The following is a 15460-nucleotide window of genomic DNA, read 5'->3' as shown; positions in this document are numbered from 1 at the left end:
GCCACCGGAAGCCAATGTTGGAGCCTGCTCCTTGACCCACCAGGACTGGGGAGGGAAATGGGTCAGATGATCATGGATTAGCAGTGACTCCATTGATGCCAAGCAAGCAGTCTAGGAGGGAGGCCCAGGCTCCCACTCGATACCCCTCACCCGGGAGAGTGCCATTTACCTCCCTCAGTGCACTGTTGTCCTCTTGGTCACCCTGTTGACCTACCTACCATGCCTGTGGGCCCCTCTGCCCACCACTGTACCCCCACTTTTAGTCATTTCCAAGCACCAGCATGGATGAAGGTAGAGGACTGGCGGGCTACAGGAAGCTAAGTTCCTGCATGGAGGCAGCACCTCTTCACCAACACCTTACCTCATGACAGAGGGGAATGGGGACCGTGAGAACCTGTGCAACAGACACCCAAACACATCACCTTTAGAGGAGAGTGGCTGCCTTTAGGATTACCAAACCACGAACGTGTGTATACGTTCACACACAAACACACAGAGATCAACTCGATGATCCCTAACTATATACAAGAAAAAAGATGTTCGATGCTCAACTGTAATAAAATGGATGGCAGGAAATACAAAGGATTATGGGGTAACCCCGGGTGCTTTCCAGGAGGCGTGTGTGCCGGTTAGATTTTATTGACAACAACGTCACCTCACTTGGGAAGAGGGAACTTCAGGAGCTGCCAAGATCAAATTGGCCTGTGGCCATTTCTGAGAGAGACAAGTCTTGATTGGTGATGGATGTAAGAAGGCCAGCCCACTGTGGGTGGCACAATTCCCTAGGTCTGGGCTGTATAAGAAGGCCTGCAAGCCAGACAGTGAGTGACCAGCAAGCAGCTTTTCTCCGGGATCCTGCCTGAGCTCTCGCCCTGACTTCCTTTGGTCACAGATTAACCTGAAAATATAAACCAAGTAAAACCTTTCCTTCGCCAGCTGCTTTGATGACGATGTTTGTCCCAGCAACGAAGAGGAAGCTAGATGGCCACAGTCCTGGTCAACTTTAACCATTTTTAACTCTAGTCCCAGGGGATTTGACACCCTCTTTTCGCTTCTGTAAGCACTAGGCAGGCACAGAGTCCACAGACATATAGGAAGACACAGATGGTAGACAGACAGACAGACAGACAGACAGACAGACAGACAGACAGAAAAGAATCAAAGGCTTCAGTAAGTCAAAGTTGCTGTCATGCAAGCCCGGCGAGCTGAGTTCAATCCCCAGAGCCCACAGTGGAATGACATCTACATAACGCATATGTATATGCTCACATGCAAACACACGGAGATCAATTCGATGATCCCTAACTATATACAAGAAAAAAGATGTCGGGTGCTCAACTGTACTAGAAGAAGAGATGTCCTGTAAGAAACCACGACACACAAATAAACATTAAGTGGCAGGAAGTGGGTGGCTTTGTCACTCAGACAGCCGATTCACTAGGCTGCCCACCAAATCTGGTCGGGTCATGCTAGGGACAAATGTGCTTTTGCAATCATGCCGCCAGACATAACGGTAATATTACTTTTCAAATGACACAATTCACGCACAGTAGGACAAGCAAATACGTTGGGGTATGTTGGGGTCATTAGCCGAGATTTTAAGTCACAGAGAGTTTTAGTGTAAAAATCAAGTATATCAAATGTAAATTATTTCAATTAGAAACGACCAGGAGGAACTAACTCATCCTGAGGTTAAAAAAAAAAGTGCTTACCACACAGAAGCATCCCCCAACTGATTATCAGTGAGTGTCTTTACAACCCACTAATGGTCCAAAAACCATCCCCAGGAGATTCCTGGAGAAATGCCTAACTCCATATCTGACCGAGAAAACACACAAACGAGCCTAAAATATCTTGTCTTATCAGGAACTAGGGAAAGAAGCCGAGACTACTGGATTCCTGTCCTTAGTGAGGTCTTCTGGTGAGAAACAACCCATCAAAATGAGCTTGTGCACAGGAAATTTGACCGCCTGTCTCCTCTTTATTGCTAGGGTCCTGGAGTCAGAATTTTTCTGAGCCCAGCCTTGGAAATAACAACTTCTCTTATATCAGGAACATTCCACAAGAGGAGGAAGAACCTGCACTCCTGACTATGGAGCACCAGGGAAATCTTTTATTGAAATAAATTGCTTAGTAAAGCTTCCAGAATACCGCTTAGAAGAGAGGAAAAATGTTAAAGGTTTTTTTTTTTTTAAAGATTTATTTTTATTATGTTTCTCAGATTTGTTTATTTTTAAATGTTTTGCGTGTATGTTTGGAGGTGTGTAGGTGTGAGCACCGTGTTAGTATGGATTGTCAGCAGAGACCAGAAAAGGGTATTGGATCCCCTCAACAACTGACAGGCAGTTGTGCTGGGAACCAAATCCATATCCCCTTTCAAGAGGCTCCTAACCGCTAAAACATCTCTCCAGCCCCCTTTTCTCTTCTTAAAAGGAGGAAGCACAAGATAAATGAGTCTGACAATCAATGTATGTGGCCGGGGAAACAAACCCAGGCTGCTGAGAGATAGACGAGTCCCAGAAGCCCTGGCCTAGAGCTGCATCCACTCCCTGAACAGTAAATCACAAAGGCGTCCTGGAAAGGAGTGGGTCATGTGCGCGCCTGTAGGTATTATGTTTTATAAAAAGAAAGCTGAGATGTTTTATAGAGGCGCGGTGAGGTGGGGAGGGGTGCCCCCCCCAGACCCATGCTAGGTGTCCCTTCCCCCTGAGGTACCAGCCATAGGACAATGGATATAGTACAGAATAGAGTTTATTTAGTGCATTGGAAGGGGAGTTGAGAAAGTGGAGAAAGGGGGGGAGCGGGAGGAAGAGGGGAAGGGAAGGAGGAGTAGGGAGGGAGGGAGGGAGGGAGAGATTGAGAGAGACGCGGAGGAGAAGGAGGAGAAGAAGGGGGGAGGAGAGCAAACAGCCTCTTTTATTGTACACCAGGCCTACTAGGCTGTCACCAGGTAACTGTTGGGAGGAGCTTAGAAGAAATGCCAACAGTAGAGACAGAGCCTGAAGGCAATTAGCTCTCAGTAAACACAGCAGATAGGTTTGCAGTCTGCCCAGTTCCGGGCAGCTGGCGTGAAGGCTTTCGAAGAAAACTAAACAAAAGTCCACGCTCCCGTAGCGATTCAGCTTGCACAGTGGAACCAGTTTGCTTCTGGGAGGAGCGGCCTTAGGTTTGGTTTTCTTTGCTTGGATGCGGGTCAGAACTCCTGAATGTGCTGTGTCACAATTCCCTTCTATGGAGGATTTTGACCAGAGCATGCTTGGGGGAGGGCGAGGGCTGAGGCAGTTCTCCAAGCAGGGGATGATAGCAGGCTTCACATCCCTTTTCCAAGTGAAACTCTGCAGCGTAAACATTACCCATCTGTGCCCAGGGACCCTGGCTGCCTCCCTCAGGAGAAGCCACACTCTTGAGAATAGAGACAGAGAGTATATGTATACTGAACTCTTAATGGGCACCTATGGCTTGCCGGTCACCTCCATGTTTCTCAGGATCGCCCTATGGAGTCATTTATAAAAAGTGGGAAGCAGCTTCTGGAGAAGCCGATGGTGCGCTCATGGTCACCCAGACACAGAGGCGGAGCTAGACTGAGCATGCGCCATCTGGTCATGGATGATGAGGTTGTAGGCGGTACCCCTAACGTTATCGGTGTTCATGGACCTCTGGTTCCTTTCATTGGGTGCCTGCCTCAAAGCAGGATCTCAGAGCTGGACATCCTTCAGACTCAAAAGACTAGATGACAAAAGACACCAAGACAGTGGTTACCTCAGAGAAAATGCACTGCGGGTGTTAACTGTGTGTTTCAGGCACTCAGGACACTAACGACACGGCTCCTAAGGGAGACATTTCTCTTCTTCAAAATGGATCCCTCCTTCATTCTTGGAACCTCCAGTGTAAGGATAATCCTGTGCTGATTGGTGGCAGCTAAGACTCTCTTAGGCGACAAATCTTCTACACACACACACACACACACACACACACACACACACACACACTCACACTGGGCCATGACCTCACAGTGTTGCTTCTTAGAGATTGTTCCTCACGGGTACTTTAAACACTGGAGGCTGAAGCTTCCCTCCTGGTAACAGGACTCCCTGGAGAGAATGAGGTCAGCACTGACTCCTCAGAGAAAGGAAAGGTGAAGACTTGCAAAACACCACCAAGAGGGGCATTGCAGACAAATTCCCCTGTCTACACCCTTCCCACCCCCAGCCCGCGCCATTTCCAGTACCCAGGAATCTCTCTCCAGTCACAGAAGACTTGCTTCTGGTGGGTGTAAACTTACTAAGTTCATTTTTGTTTGGTTGGCTTTTTGTTTTTCGAGACAGGGTTTCTCTGTGTAGTCCTGGCTGTCCTGGAACTCACTCTGTAGACCAGGCTGGCCTCGAACTCAGAAATCCGCTTGCCTCTGCCTCCCAAGTGCTGGGATTAAAGGCGTGCGCCACCACTACCCGGCTACTAAGTTCATTTTTAATGTTCATTCTTGCCTGGTGTTCCTATTTATATAACTTTTCTGCTGAGATGTTTGGTTTGGCAGAAACTCTCCTGGCTAAAGATTTTTTTTTCTATCCTCATTTTTTTGCCCTTGGAAATCACTTTCCTGTGTTTTTTTTTATTAGAGTGATCGTGTCGGGACAGTTATGTTTTTGTATTATAAGATCAGAGTCGCGGTTGCCACATCACAGGGTTGTGAGGGAAATGGTTTAAGCTTGGAACGCTACAAATGAGGAAGCTGGACACAGTGGTACCTGCATGCCAACCATCTCAACACTTGCAGAGACCAGTCTTGGAGCGCAGTCTAGTCTGAGTAATATAGCAAGACCCCAACTCAAAAGGAAAAGGGATTATTATTATTATATTATTATTAAATTATTTATTTTATGTATGTGAGTATACTGTTGCTGCCCTCAGACACATCAGAAGAGGGTATAGGATCCCACTACAGATGGTTGTGAGCCACCATGTGGTTGCTGGGAATTGAACACAAGACCTCTGCAAGAGCAGTCAGTGCTCTTAACCGCTGAGCCATCTCCCCAGGTGAAGTCATTACTGAGACTCCCTCGTCCTCAAGGCCAGGCTCCTGCAGTTCTGACACATTAGCTCTGTCAACCCTGGGGTCCAAGTAGTTCAGTACGTTGACTTTTTTTTGAGTCTGCTTCAGTCCAATCTAGACCTAAACTATATCTAATAATTTATATATTGAAATTAATGTGGAGTGTCACCGTATCGGGGAAGAAAAACAGTAAGTTGGGAAAAAAAAAAACAAGCCAAAATATTTTATCATAACTTAAAACACACTCCCTAGACAATGGCTCGTGTATACAGAGGTAATATCAATGAGAAATGACACCCCAGCCCAATTGTCAACATTGATGACGACAGACATGTCAGCAAAATCAAACCTCTCAAGTCACCGGCAACCCTGAACACAATATTGACTAAAACAAGACTTTGGATACAAACGAGTATAAGGTTTTTATTTATTTATTTATTTAGCTTTAAAAAAAATTATAGCTCTAAAATTTAAAGATACCGTTTAATTTTTATTTATGGGCATGGATATATATGTGTGTCACCAATACACAGGTGCCTGTGGGAGACAGAAGAGGGTGTCGGATCCCCTGGAGCTGGAGTTAGGTTTTAGTTACTAACTTTGATAAGCTGAAGAGTGAGGTACAAAGAACTTTCCAGAAGTCTGAGTGTATGTAGAGCACAAGTCTCATGTGCTTTGAGCCCCATTATTGCATGGCTGCAGGACTGACTATGATGTGAAATCTTTCTACTTGATGACACAGGACACAGTTGGTTATCGACCTCCAGGAGGTGCTATCAGGGACGTGTAGTAAAGTGCTTCAGGTGCCCGAAAAGGAAGGTGACGTAGTTCATCCAAGATCATTTCACATATCTTTTAAAAAAAAAAAAAAAAAAATGAAAGGACAATTTTGGCACAACAGAAAGGGAGCCCTTACTTTAAAAACCCTTAGCTGTTTGTTTTATAATACCTGACTTCGTGGTTTATCTTTTTTTTCCCCTTTTCATTCAAGGGGGAAAAAATGGTTGTCTACTGCCAATCTGTTTTCTCTCTTTTTCCCTTGTGCTGCTGGGGACAGGCATTCAGGCTTCCCACTTGATATGCCTGCCCTTCCTGCTCCTCTGAGCTTCAGCCTAGTCTTACTGTTGCCTACAGCTGTCCTCAGGCCCTGCCACCAGAATCTTTGCAGAGTTCGTTGAAGTCCAGATGCTTGGGCCGACATGCAGGATTAAAATAAAAAACATAGAGTTAGCCAGGAAAGGTGCTCCTGCCTTTAATCCCAGTACTTGGGAGGCAGAGGCAGAGGCAGAGGTGAATCTGAGTTCAAGGCCAGTCTGGTCTATAAAGCAAGTTCAGGACAGCTAAGGATATGCAGAAGAAACCCTGTCTCAAAAAAAAAAAAAAAGAAAAGAAAACAAAAGAAAAAGCATAGTACCAAGCACTTAAGCTTCTACAGGGCATTTCCAGGCATACCAAAGTTGAAACTCATTTCTATACAGAGGGGGGAAAAAAAGCCCATTTATTAAACATTATTTTCACCCTCAAACACTGTTCTTGGATTAAATGCGATTGGGTGATAGTAGCAATTTCTCTTTGCCCTGTCCTTTCCCACATCTTATGGACCGAGAGCATCATTTTTTTAGCGAATCGAAACACAGTAGTGGCAAAGTCCAAGAGAAACCACCACTGGCTTCATTTGGAAGACATGCAAGGCCTTGCAACCAGTTCTCACAGCGCTCAAAGCAAACGGGCGCTTCCCATTGGCCAGATGGAATGGTTCAAAGGTGTGGCTCTCCAAGCCCGAAACCGGCAAGCCTGCCACTCTTTCAGAAGACATCAGTAGAGTGGATGCCGATCAAGACCAGGGAGCGAGGTCCTAGGAGCCAGCCATGCAGGGAGGCTGCTGGGCGAATCGAGCAAGTTCGTAGGCAGTGGACACCAAATTGCCTCCCAGTAGTTCATCGAGCACAACAAAAGAGAAAACGGACGGACGTCAGACAGCTGCAATTTAAACTATGTGGTCTAAGGTCTTCAACGGCTCAGTGATGTTGCAATCACTTTTGTTTCCGGAAATGAAACGGCTCAGTCTCTTCTCTGAACTTGCAGGGCTGCCATGGAGGAGACAGCCATTACTCCTGCACACAAATCCCATCACGAGCAGTGCACCGTTTAAGACAGGACCCACTGAGCACCTTGGAGACCTCACGGAGAAAGCAGAGGCTTTAAACTTCATCCAGAGGAAACTGTGCGAGGCTATTCAATGGTTTTACATCCTGAACTCAGGAACAAGGAACAACCGTGAAACAGAACAGTCCCACTCCCTAGCGGTGGGGGAGGGGAAGACAAGGGATCTGAGGTTATACATGGCACACAAAAACAAGGTGTGCGTTCTCCTTCAGAGTCAGCCAGAGACGTTTTGCTGTAAGATCTTGACTCTAGAGAACCTGCCTAACAATTGGTTACATACAGATATTCACACACACACACACACACACACACACACACACACGATTTCTGTACGGTATAAAGTAGAAAAATAGAGGAAATAAGGCTTTTTAATGTCCCTCTAAACATTAGAGGCAACTTTGTAGAAAAAGGTCGTTGGCGCCGCTGGCTTAGGGAGTCTTTTGTTGCACATATTCCAACAGGGCAAGATGGCGACCAGCAGGATGAAGCCCCCCAGCAGGACACAGAAGCCACTGAAATAAAAGGCAATGTCATAGGTCTGGGTCCAGTCATAGAACCAACCTGAGGAGAGAGTCATTAAAACAATGTAAGTTTCAGAGAAGCTGAGTGCGTCCCCCCACCCCAACCTGCTTCCAACATGGCTGCCTGTGTTTTAAGAGAGAAGTCTCTTAAATATTTGAGGCAGGTATTTTTAGTTTCTCCCAATTAAAGGATGGGCACAAAGTCAGAGGAGGTATATCAACAGGGGTGTGTGTGAGTGTGCATGTGTGTGCACATGTGCATATGTGTGTGTGTGTGTGCATGCATGCATGCGTGTGTACATCCATGTGTGTGCATCTGTGAGTGCATGTTTGCACGCATGTGTATATGGGTGAGTGGATGCACGTGCCCACGCACGTGTGTGTGTGTGTGTGTGTGTGTGTGTGTGTGTGTGTGTGTGTGTATTGAGTCAGGGACTCGAGTAGCTCAGGCTACCCTAAAACTCACCATAAACCAAACATGAGCTTGAAATTTACACTTTAGACCCTCCCAGGTGCTAGGGTTACAGGTGTGAGCTACCACGCCCAGTTTTAGATGGAGCTGGAGAATAAACCAAAAGCTTCCTGCATATGCTAAGCAAGCACTCTACCAGCGGGGCTACACCCCCAGCCCTACTAACGTCAGCTTGAATAAACTACCGCAAAACAATCCGTTTTACTTTGAGCAAATCTATGCTATCGCTGAGAACTTCTCTATCTGGAAATGTCACGGAGAACGATGAATTAACTGAGCTGACTTGAATGAACGAACATCTTACCAACTATGGGGGGGCCGAGGCTGTTCCCAAGTCCAGCAAAGAACATGAGTATTCCATAGGCGTGGGCTAATTTGTCAATCCCCACAGTTTTCGTGGTCACATATGGGAAGATGGACCAATTACCGGTAAGAAAACCTAAGATCCCAGAAAGTATCGCCAGCGTGACATAACTCTTGGCAAGGGGGATTGCGCACAAGGCCAGGCCGGTGATGATGAGGGTAGCTACGTAGAGATACAAGGTGTTGATCCACTTGAAGTCAGCCAGGATGCCCAAAAGAAGCTTGCCCACGGCTGTCATGATGCCGAAAATGGAGATGAGAGGCATGGTAAGATCGTCTTCCCTCACATGGTAACTTCTCGCAACGTCCTCCATGAGCAGCGACGGTGGAAAACCTCCGATGTCAAAAAGCAAGATGGCGATGAACAGCGCTGAGAAGACTTTGTTTTTAAAAAGAGACGCGGTCTCTCCGCAGTAGTTCCTATATAGCTGCCATTTCCTCTTGGCAAGCTGCTTGCAAAAATTAGTCTGTTCCACGACCTTCTTTTTGTACGGTTCGGGCTCCTTGGTGTGTGCAACGACGGTGAGGCTTTTAGGAAGGGAAGTCTCCCGTCCCCAGTCACCATTGGGCAAGCATTTATCTTCGCTCCCGTAGCCCTTGTCTTGGAAGTTCATAGTTTCTTCCTGATTCTTCTCTTTCTCGTTGTACATGGAGTATCGATCTGGAACATTCTCCGGAGCTGTCTTTTCAGGAAAAGGGCAGTCGGAGGTCTGCAAGGGCCTCATCAGGCTGCCACAGACTAGGATGTTTAAGGCTAAAGCGCCCACGATGAGCAGGCACCCATCCAGGCCATAGAACTCAACCAGCATCCTCTGCAGAGCTGCGTAGATGAACAGGCCCACACTCGAACCTGAAAGAGAGAGAGAGAGAGAGAGAGAGAGAGAGAGAGAGAGAGAGAGAGAGATATTGATTGATTCAGCCATGATCGCTTTTTATAACCTTAGAACATGCATTGGTGGCATTATGATTATGCATATTATTTACACTGGCATTCACGGGGTCTTTGTATTAACGCTACAAGAACACTCAGCGGACCATCAGAACGGACAGGACATCCAGGACATCCATCTTCAGTGAAATGTTCAAAGACCCTGTTTGCACTTAGGATTTATTTTATTTTTTTTAAGGGATTTTTAACTTTTTAATTTTATGTGTATGCATGTTTTTTCTTGCATGGTTATATGTGCCACACATGCACAGTGCCCATGGAAGCCAGTCGAAAGTATTGGATTCCCCTGGAACTGGAGTTTACAGACACTGGTTAGCTGCCATGTGTGTGCTAGGAACCAATGTCAGATCCTCTGCAAGAACAGCCGGAGTACTCGTAACCACTAAGCCATCTCTTCAGCCCCAGGGTTTACCATTATTTTTAAATGACATATGTGTGCATGTGTCTCTGTGGAGTGGGTAACCCACAAAGGTCAGATGAGGGCATCGGATCCCGGTGGCTGGGATTACAGGTGGCTGTGAGCTGCCTGATGCGGCGCTGGGAACTGAACACAGGTCCTCTGTGAAAGCCATTCATGCTTTTACTTGCTGAGTCAGCTCCCAGCTCCCTGTTGTGTACTTTGGATACACAATCTCCTTCATCATTTTCAGTGGTCCTGTTGAGAACACCCTACTATAACCCCCAGGTCTCCAGAGGAAGTAAGGGCTAGAGAGCTTAAAATTTTTACCACAAATTTCCAAGCTGTAAACAACACAGCGGGACTCTATTCGGTCAGGAACCCATGGAGTTCATTTTTTAATTTTAAAATTACATTTGTGAAGTGTGGATATTTATATGGCCATGCACTTCCCAGAGTATGCGTGAGTGTGTGTGTGTGTATATGTTTGTCTGTCTCTATGTATATCTCTGTCTGTGTGTGTCCCTTTGTGTGTATTTGTGTTAGTGTGTTTGTGTTTTTTTTTTTTTTTTTTTTTTTTTGGTTTTTCGAGACAGGGTTTCTCTGTGTAGCCCTGGCTGTCCTGGAACTCACTCTGTAGACCAGGCTGGCCTCGAACTCAGAAATCCACCTGCCTCTGACTCCCAAGTGCTGGGATTAAAGGCGTGCGCCACCACCGCCCGGCAGTGTTAGTGTTTATGTATGTGTTTCTGTGTCTTTCTCTATGTGACTGTCTGTGTGTGTTTGTGTGTATGTGTGTGTATAAGTGTGTGTGTGCGTGTCTGTCTCTATTTGTGTATGTGTCTGTCTCTATGTGTGTCTGTCTCTGTGTGTCTGTCTGTCTGTCTCTATATGCGTCCGTATCTGTCTCTTAGTGTGTGTCTTGTCTGTCTGACTCTATGTATGTCTGTCTGTGTGTATGTTAATATGTCTGTGTGTGTGTATCTGTCTGTCCGTGTTTGTCTCTATGTGTATCTGTATCTTCATGTGTGTCTATCTGTCTCTATGTATGTCTGTGTCTGTCTCTGTGTGTGTGTCTGTCTCTATGCATATCTGTCTGAGTATGTGTTAATGTATCTATGTGCATGTCTGTTTCTATGTGTATCTGTATCTGTCTCTTAGTGTGTGTCTGTATGTATCTGTCTCTATCTGTCTCTGTGTGTGTGTGTGTGTGTGTGTGTGTGTGTGTGTAGGTCAGAGGACAACTTTTGGGGGTCCATTCTCTCCTATTATGAGAGTCTTAGGACTTAAACTCAGTAAAGTTGCTTTTACCCACTGAGTCGTCTTGCTGGTCCTTATATTCTTGGCAAACGCTCTTTGGCTGCATTTTGCATTTAGTATGTAGTGAGCTCCTTGCTACATTCTATTGCCTTTGTAAAAGCAAATTTCTACATTTCATTTTTAAGATGACTGCTATTGGGTTGATTTTAGGATATTTATATTCATTTGATCACTTAAATTCATTGCGGTATCACTAGAACAAGTGATTTATATTCTTAATGCATTAATAGAAGTAGAAGAAAAGGCAGGAGTGAGATTTGATGGAGTATTTCAATTATAGTAGACATCGCACAGGGATAAAATGTCTCCTCTTCACCATTGATCTCCCAAAGCACACTGCAATGCTGTTTAATTTATGCTGTTCTTGTTGGGTTATTTCAATTTTTTTTTAAAAAATTGAGTATTTAAAAAATTTAAATATCACTAGGAAATGTCATGAAACAGCAGGAAAATGTAAACAAGTTAAATTTTAAAATTCTGCATTAGATGATCTTAGTAGATATACATGCTCTAAAAACTCATCTCATCAAAAACTATTATAACAAGGAGCAAAGGGATATATATGCAGAGATTAAGAGTGCTGGCTGTTTTTGCAGAGGACGTAGGTTCAATTCCCAGCACCCACAGGGCAGCTCTTAACCATCTGTAACTGCAGTTTCAGGTAGGCTCCAGCGCCCCCTACTGGTCCCTTCAGGCACTGCGTAAATGTGGTGCAAAGACACACATGCAGGCAAAACACCCAAAGACAGAAAATAAAAGTAATTAATAAACAAATTCAATCCCTTCCCTGTCTTTGAAAAGTGGTGCATGCTTCAGCAGCTAAAAGCGGTTCAGAAAACAAGGAATAAAATGGAACGGGGTAACTTCAAAGTATGTTCTTCTTTATGGAACCGTTTGTGACTTCTGTCTAATCCACTAGACAGAAGTTACAAACTTCTGTAATAAAATGCCACACTGTTAGGACACTAAACGTGCTCTTTTTAAAATATTTAAACTTATCATGGATGGGTGTTTTGCTTACATGCCTGTCTGTGCTCCACATGCCTGCCTGATTCCAGGAGAGGCCAAAGAAGGCACTGGATCCCCTGGAACTGCAGTTACATATGGTTTTGCCCTGCCATGTAGATGCTAGGAACGGAACCCGGGTTCCCTAGAAAAGCAGCTTTGTTCTTAAGCTCTGAGCCATCTTTCCAGCCCCTTAGACATGTTCTCAATGTTTTCCAAGGTCTGTTTGGGGGGCAGAGAGATGAATCGGCACACCTGAGGATCTGGGTTCAGCAAGTCTCCCTATGACCACTGCGTGAGTTGTGTGTGGCAAGCAAGTGTCCATACTCACCCATGAATGCGTGCTTGCACACACATGCTCGCGCACGCGCACACACACATGCATGCACACACACACGGATATAGAAATACAAGTTAAAAGTTTCATGTTCTGCTTTGCTCTTAAATTGAAAAAGAACTGCCACCACTCAACGACAGAATCCATCTGCCCATATCATGAAATAGCAAATCACTTCAGCCCAGCTATTGAACTGCTACAATGCACTGTGTGATGGGGCAGGCCAAATTCAGTATCTCAGCCTGTGTCCCATTGAGAACACAGTGGTGACTTAGAGAAGATGCGGGAATTCTTCCGGCGGCGGGAACCAATCTCAGAGTTTTCTTGTGGAGTTTTGGAGAATGCAAAACTCTATTTTTTAATTGTCTACAAGAACATTTTAATTGAAAAATAGTCAACGTGAAAGAGCAGAGTGGGAGAGCACTAATTATGCTTTCCTCTGAGTCTAGATCTTACACGGCTACAGACAGGAAAAATAATTGGTGTTTAGGGAACCTCGAACAGTTAAGAGGCACACACGTGCATTAATTAGCTCATCGATACCAATTGTTTCAAGCTTTTTGGTAAGAGACCAGAGAACAAACATTTAAGACATTAGTCATCCAGTGCCGGTTTGTCCTCAGTACTGAACTCTCCCGGGAAACACGGAGACACCAGACAGCAGATAGCCTGCTATTTTTGGACACTCAGTTTCCCCGAATGTTTACACACCATGAAACGTTCTTTTCACTTTTTAAAATAGGGCTAAAAATAGAAAAAGCAAGCTTATGCAATGTACCAGAACAGACAGTAAAGCAGACTGGACCAGAGGCCAGTTTTCTAGCCTCTGTCCACCACTGAGGAAGACCACAGCCCACCACCTTCACGGTTTTGTTGCTGCTTGTTTTGATACAGGCTCCCCCAATGTACCCAGAGCTAACCTTGAACTCACATTCCTCCTGTCTCAGCCTGCTGAGTACTGGAATGGTGTACGCCACCACATCAGGCAAAAACCTTGGCATTATATGCTTAAACATCCACATTTTACCTTTCTTGACCAGGCAATCATGTTTCAAGAAACATGGCTCATGGTCTCTTTTGAAAAACTTCAACTGTGACTCTGTTTTGCTGAGATCTCCTTAGATGGCAGGGAATCATGCCTGGCTTTAGATTTAAATCACCAGCCTCCTGTAGGTTGAAAGCAAAATCCCCATTCAAATCTGAACTGCCCATGGGTGTGGCCTTTTGGATTTGCCGTGCTACAGACAGTGCAGGCCCTCTGCCCTGCCCTCTGCCCTCTACATGAGAGCCACGCAACGGCAGGACATCTGCAGTAACTTTAGCATCGGTGAATCTGAACAGGATGGGAGATTTTGATCACAGTTACAATTACTGGCTCTCCTACAGTCTGTGTGTGCCTCTAGGGTCCCCATAACCAAGCGTCGTGTCTGATATTACTATCGCCATTTTACAGTTCAGAAAACGGAGGCCCACAGCAGAGAAGCATCTTGTCTAACACCAACCAGCAAGTGAAGGAAGTCTAGCTTCAGGGGGACAGCTAAAAGCACTTTCTCCAGCACAGAGAGAGGAAGTGGCCACAAGCCACGCTCAGACCCAACCACGCCCCCATCCCCTATCCCTAGCCCAGAAGCTCCAATGGATAATCACTTGTAAAATAGTTCTCTCTAGCAGATGGCCAACACAAAACAAACTCAATGGTATTTTTGGAGGTGATTTTTGTTTTTGTTATTATTATTATTTTGTTTGTTGTCTCATAATACTTTTTCTGGGCATTTCTTTTCTCTCTCTTTTTTTTTCTTCTTTTTTTTCTTATCCTGCAAATCTTCTGCTTTTATATAATGGTTTCCGATTTTATGTTTTGAGGTAATTCCTATGTACACTAATGTGTGCGTCTCTGCATCTATATGTGTTTCCTAGCCTCTTCTTTGGCTCTTTGTGTTTGTTTTGTCGTATTCAGGTTTACTTGTTTTTATTTGATCATATTATTTATTTATTTATTTATTTATTTATTTATTTATTTATTTTCTTGGATGCCTGTTTGTTTTCTAATGAGAAAAGATGTGGATTTGGGTGGGTCGGGTTGTAGGGAGACTCTAGGAAGAGTTGAAGGAGGAAGAACCCATTGTAAGAATATACTGTTAAAAAATCCATTTTCAATTTGAGATAAAATACTTCCTGCTCTTGCAGAAGACTTGCATTTTCAAGTTTGTGGAGAACATATGGGTTGTTGCAGCTTCAGGGGCTCTGACGCCCCCTACTGACATCTGTGGGCACCTGCACTCACATGCACAAACCCACACACAGACATACACACTATTAAATCTTTAAGAAGTCTGGCTCCAAGATGTGTGTGATAACTGTTTTTTAACTACACACACACACACACACACACTTTATCCTTCAGGTTTCTGGACCACAGTTACTTCACATTTCTGGGTGATAGTGACAGGTGTTTTAAACTACATCCCTACTGCTCTGTAATCCCACCATCTGCTTTTGTGTTCCTTCTCTGGTTTCCATCTGCTCAGATTCCAGCCTCATCTCCTCCTGGACCATACCTCATACTTACTACCTAGTACTGGGACTTCCTTAGACAAGCTGGGTCAGTATCCAACTTGGTGCCAGTTGAGGTCTGGCAGCCTGGCCGAGCTAGACCTTTCAGGACCCTTCCCTACTCTCAACCCCCACACCAACAACTAGCTTGGGTAAACAGAACTTGTTGCTAACTTAGCAGCTCACCCCCTAAACGAGTGATTCTCAACCTTCCTAATGCTGTGATCTTTTAATACAGATCCTACTGTTGTGGTGATCCCCAACCATAAAATTATTTTTATTGCCACTGCATAACTATAATTTTGCTACTGTTATGAATCATAATGT

The 15460-nt window shown here is 44.9% G+C and overlaps 1 protein-coding gene across 1 annotated transcript in view; it reads right to left on the bottom strand.

Annotated features, from left to right (window-relative positions):
• Nucleotides 1-5465: 5465 nt before the first annotated feature.
• Slc16a9 (solute carrier family 16 member 9) overlaps nucleotides 5466-15460 on the bottom strand; it is a 39550-nt gene continuing 29555 nt past the window's right edge. The window contains exons 5-6 of the mRNA XM_034524430.2: nucleotides 8514-9422; nucleotides 5466-7777 (exon numbers count right to left, since the gene is read on the bottom strand). Coding sequence (XP_034380321.1) covers nucleotides 7596-7777; nucleotides 8514-9422 — 1091 coding nt within the window. The 3' untranslated portion in view covers nucleotides 5466-7595. The remainder of the gene's footprint in view (nucleotides 7778-8513; nucleotides 9423-15460) is intronic.

The sequence above is a fragment of the Arvicanthis niloticus genome, chromosome 20 (assembly GCF_011762505.2).
Source record: "Arvicanthis niloticus isolate mArvNil1 chromosome 20, mArvNil1.pat.X, whole genome shotgun sequence".
In the NCBI taxonomy this organism is placed as follows: domain Eukaryota; kingdom Metazoa; phylum Chordata; class Mammalia; order Rodentia; family Muridae; genus Arvicanthis; species Arvicanthis niloticus.
Note: the sequence above shows the minus strand (reverse complement) of the source record. Positions and strands in the feature narration are given on the sequence as shown.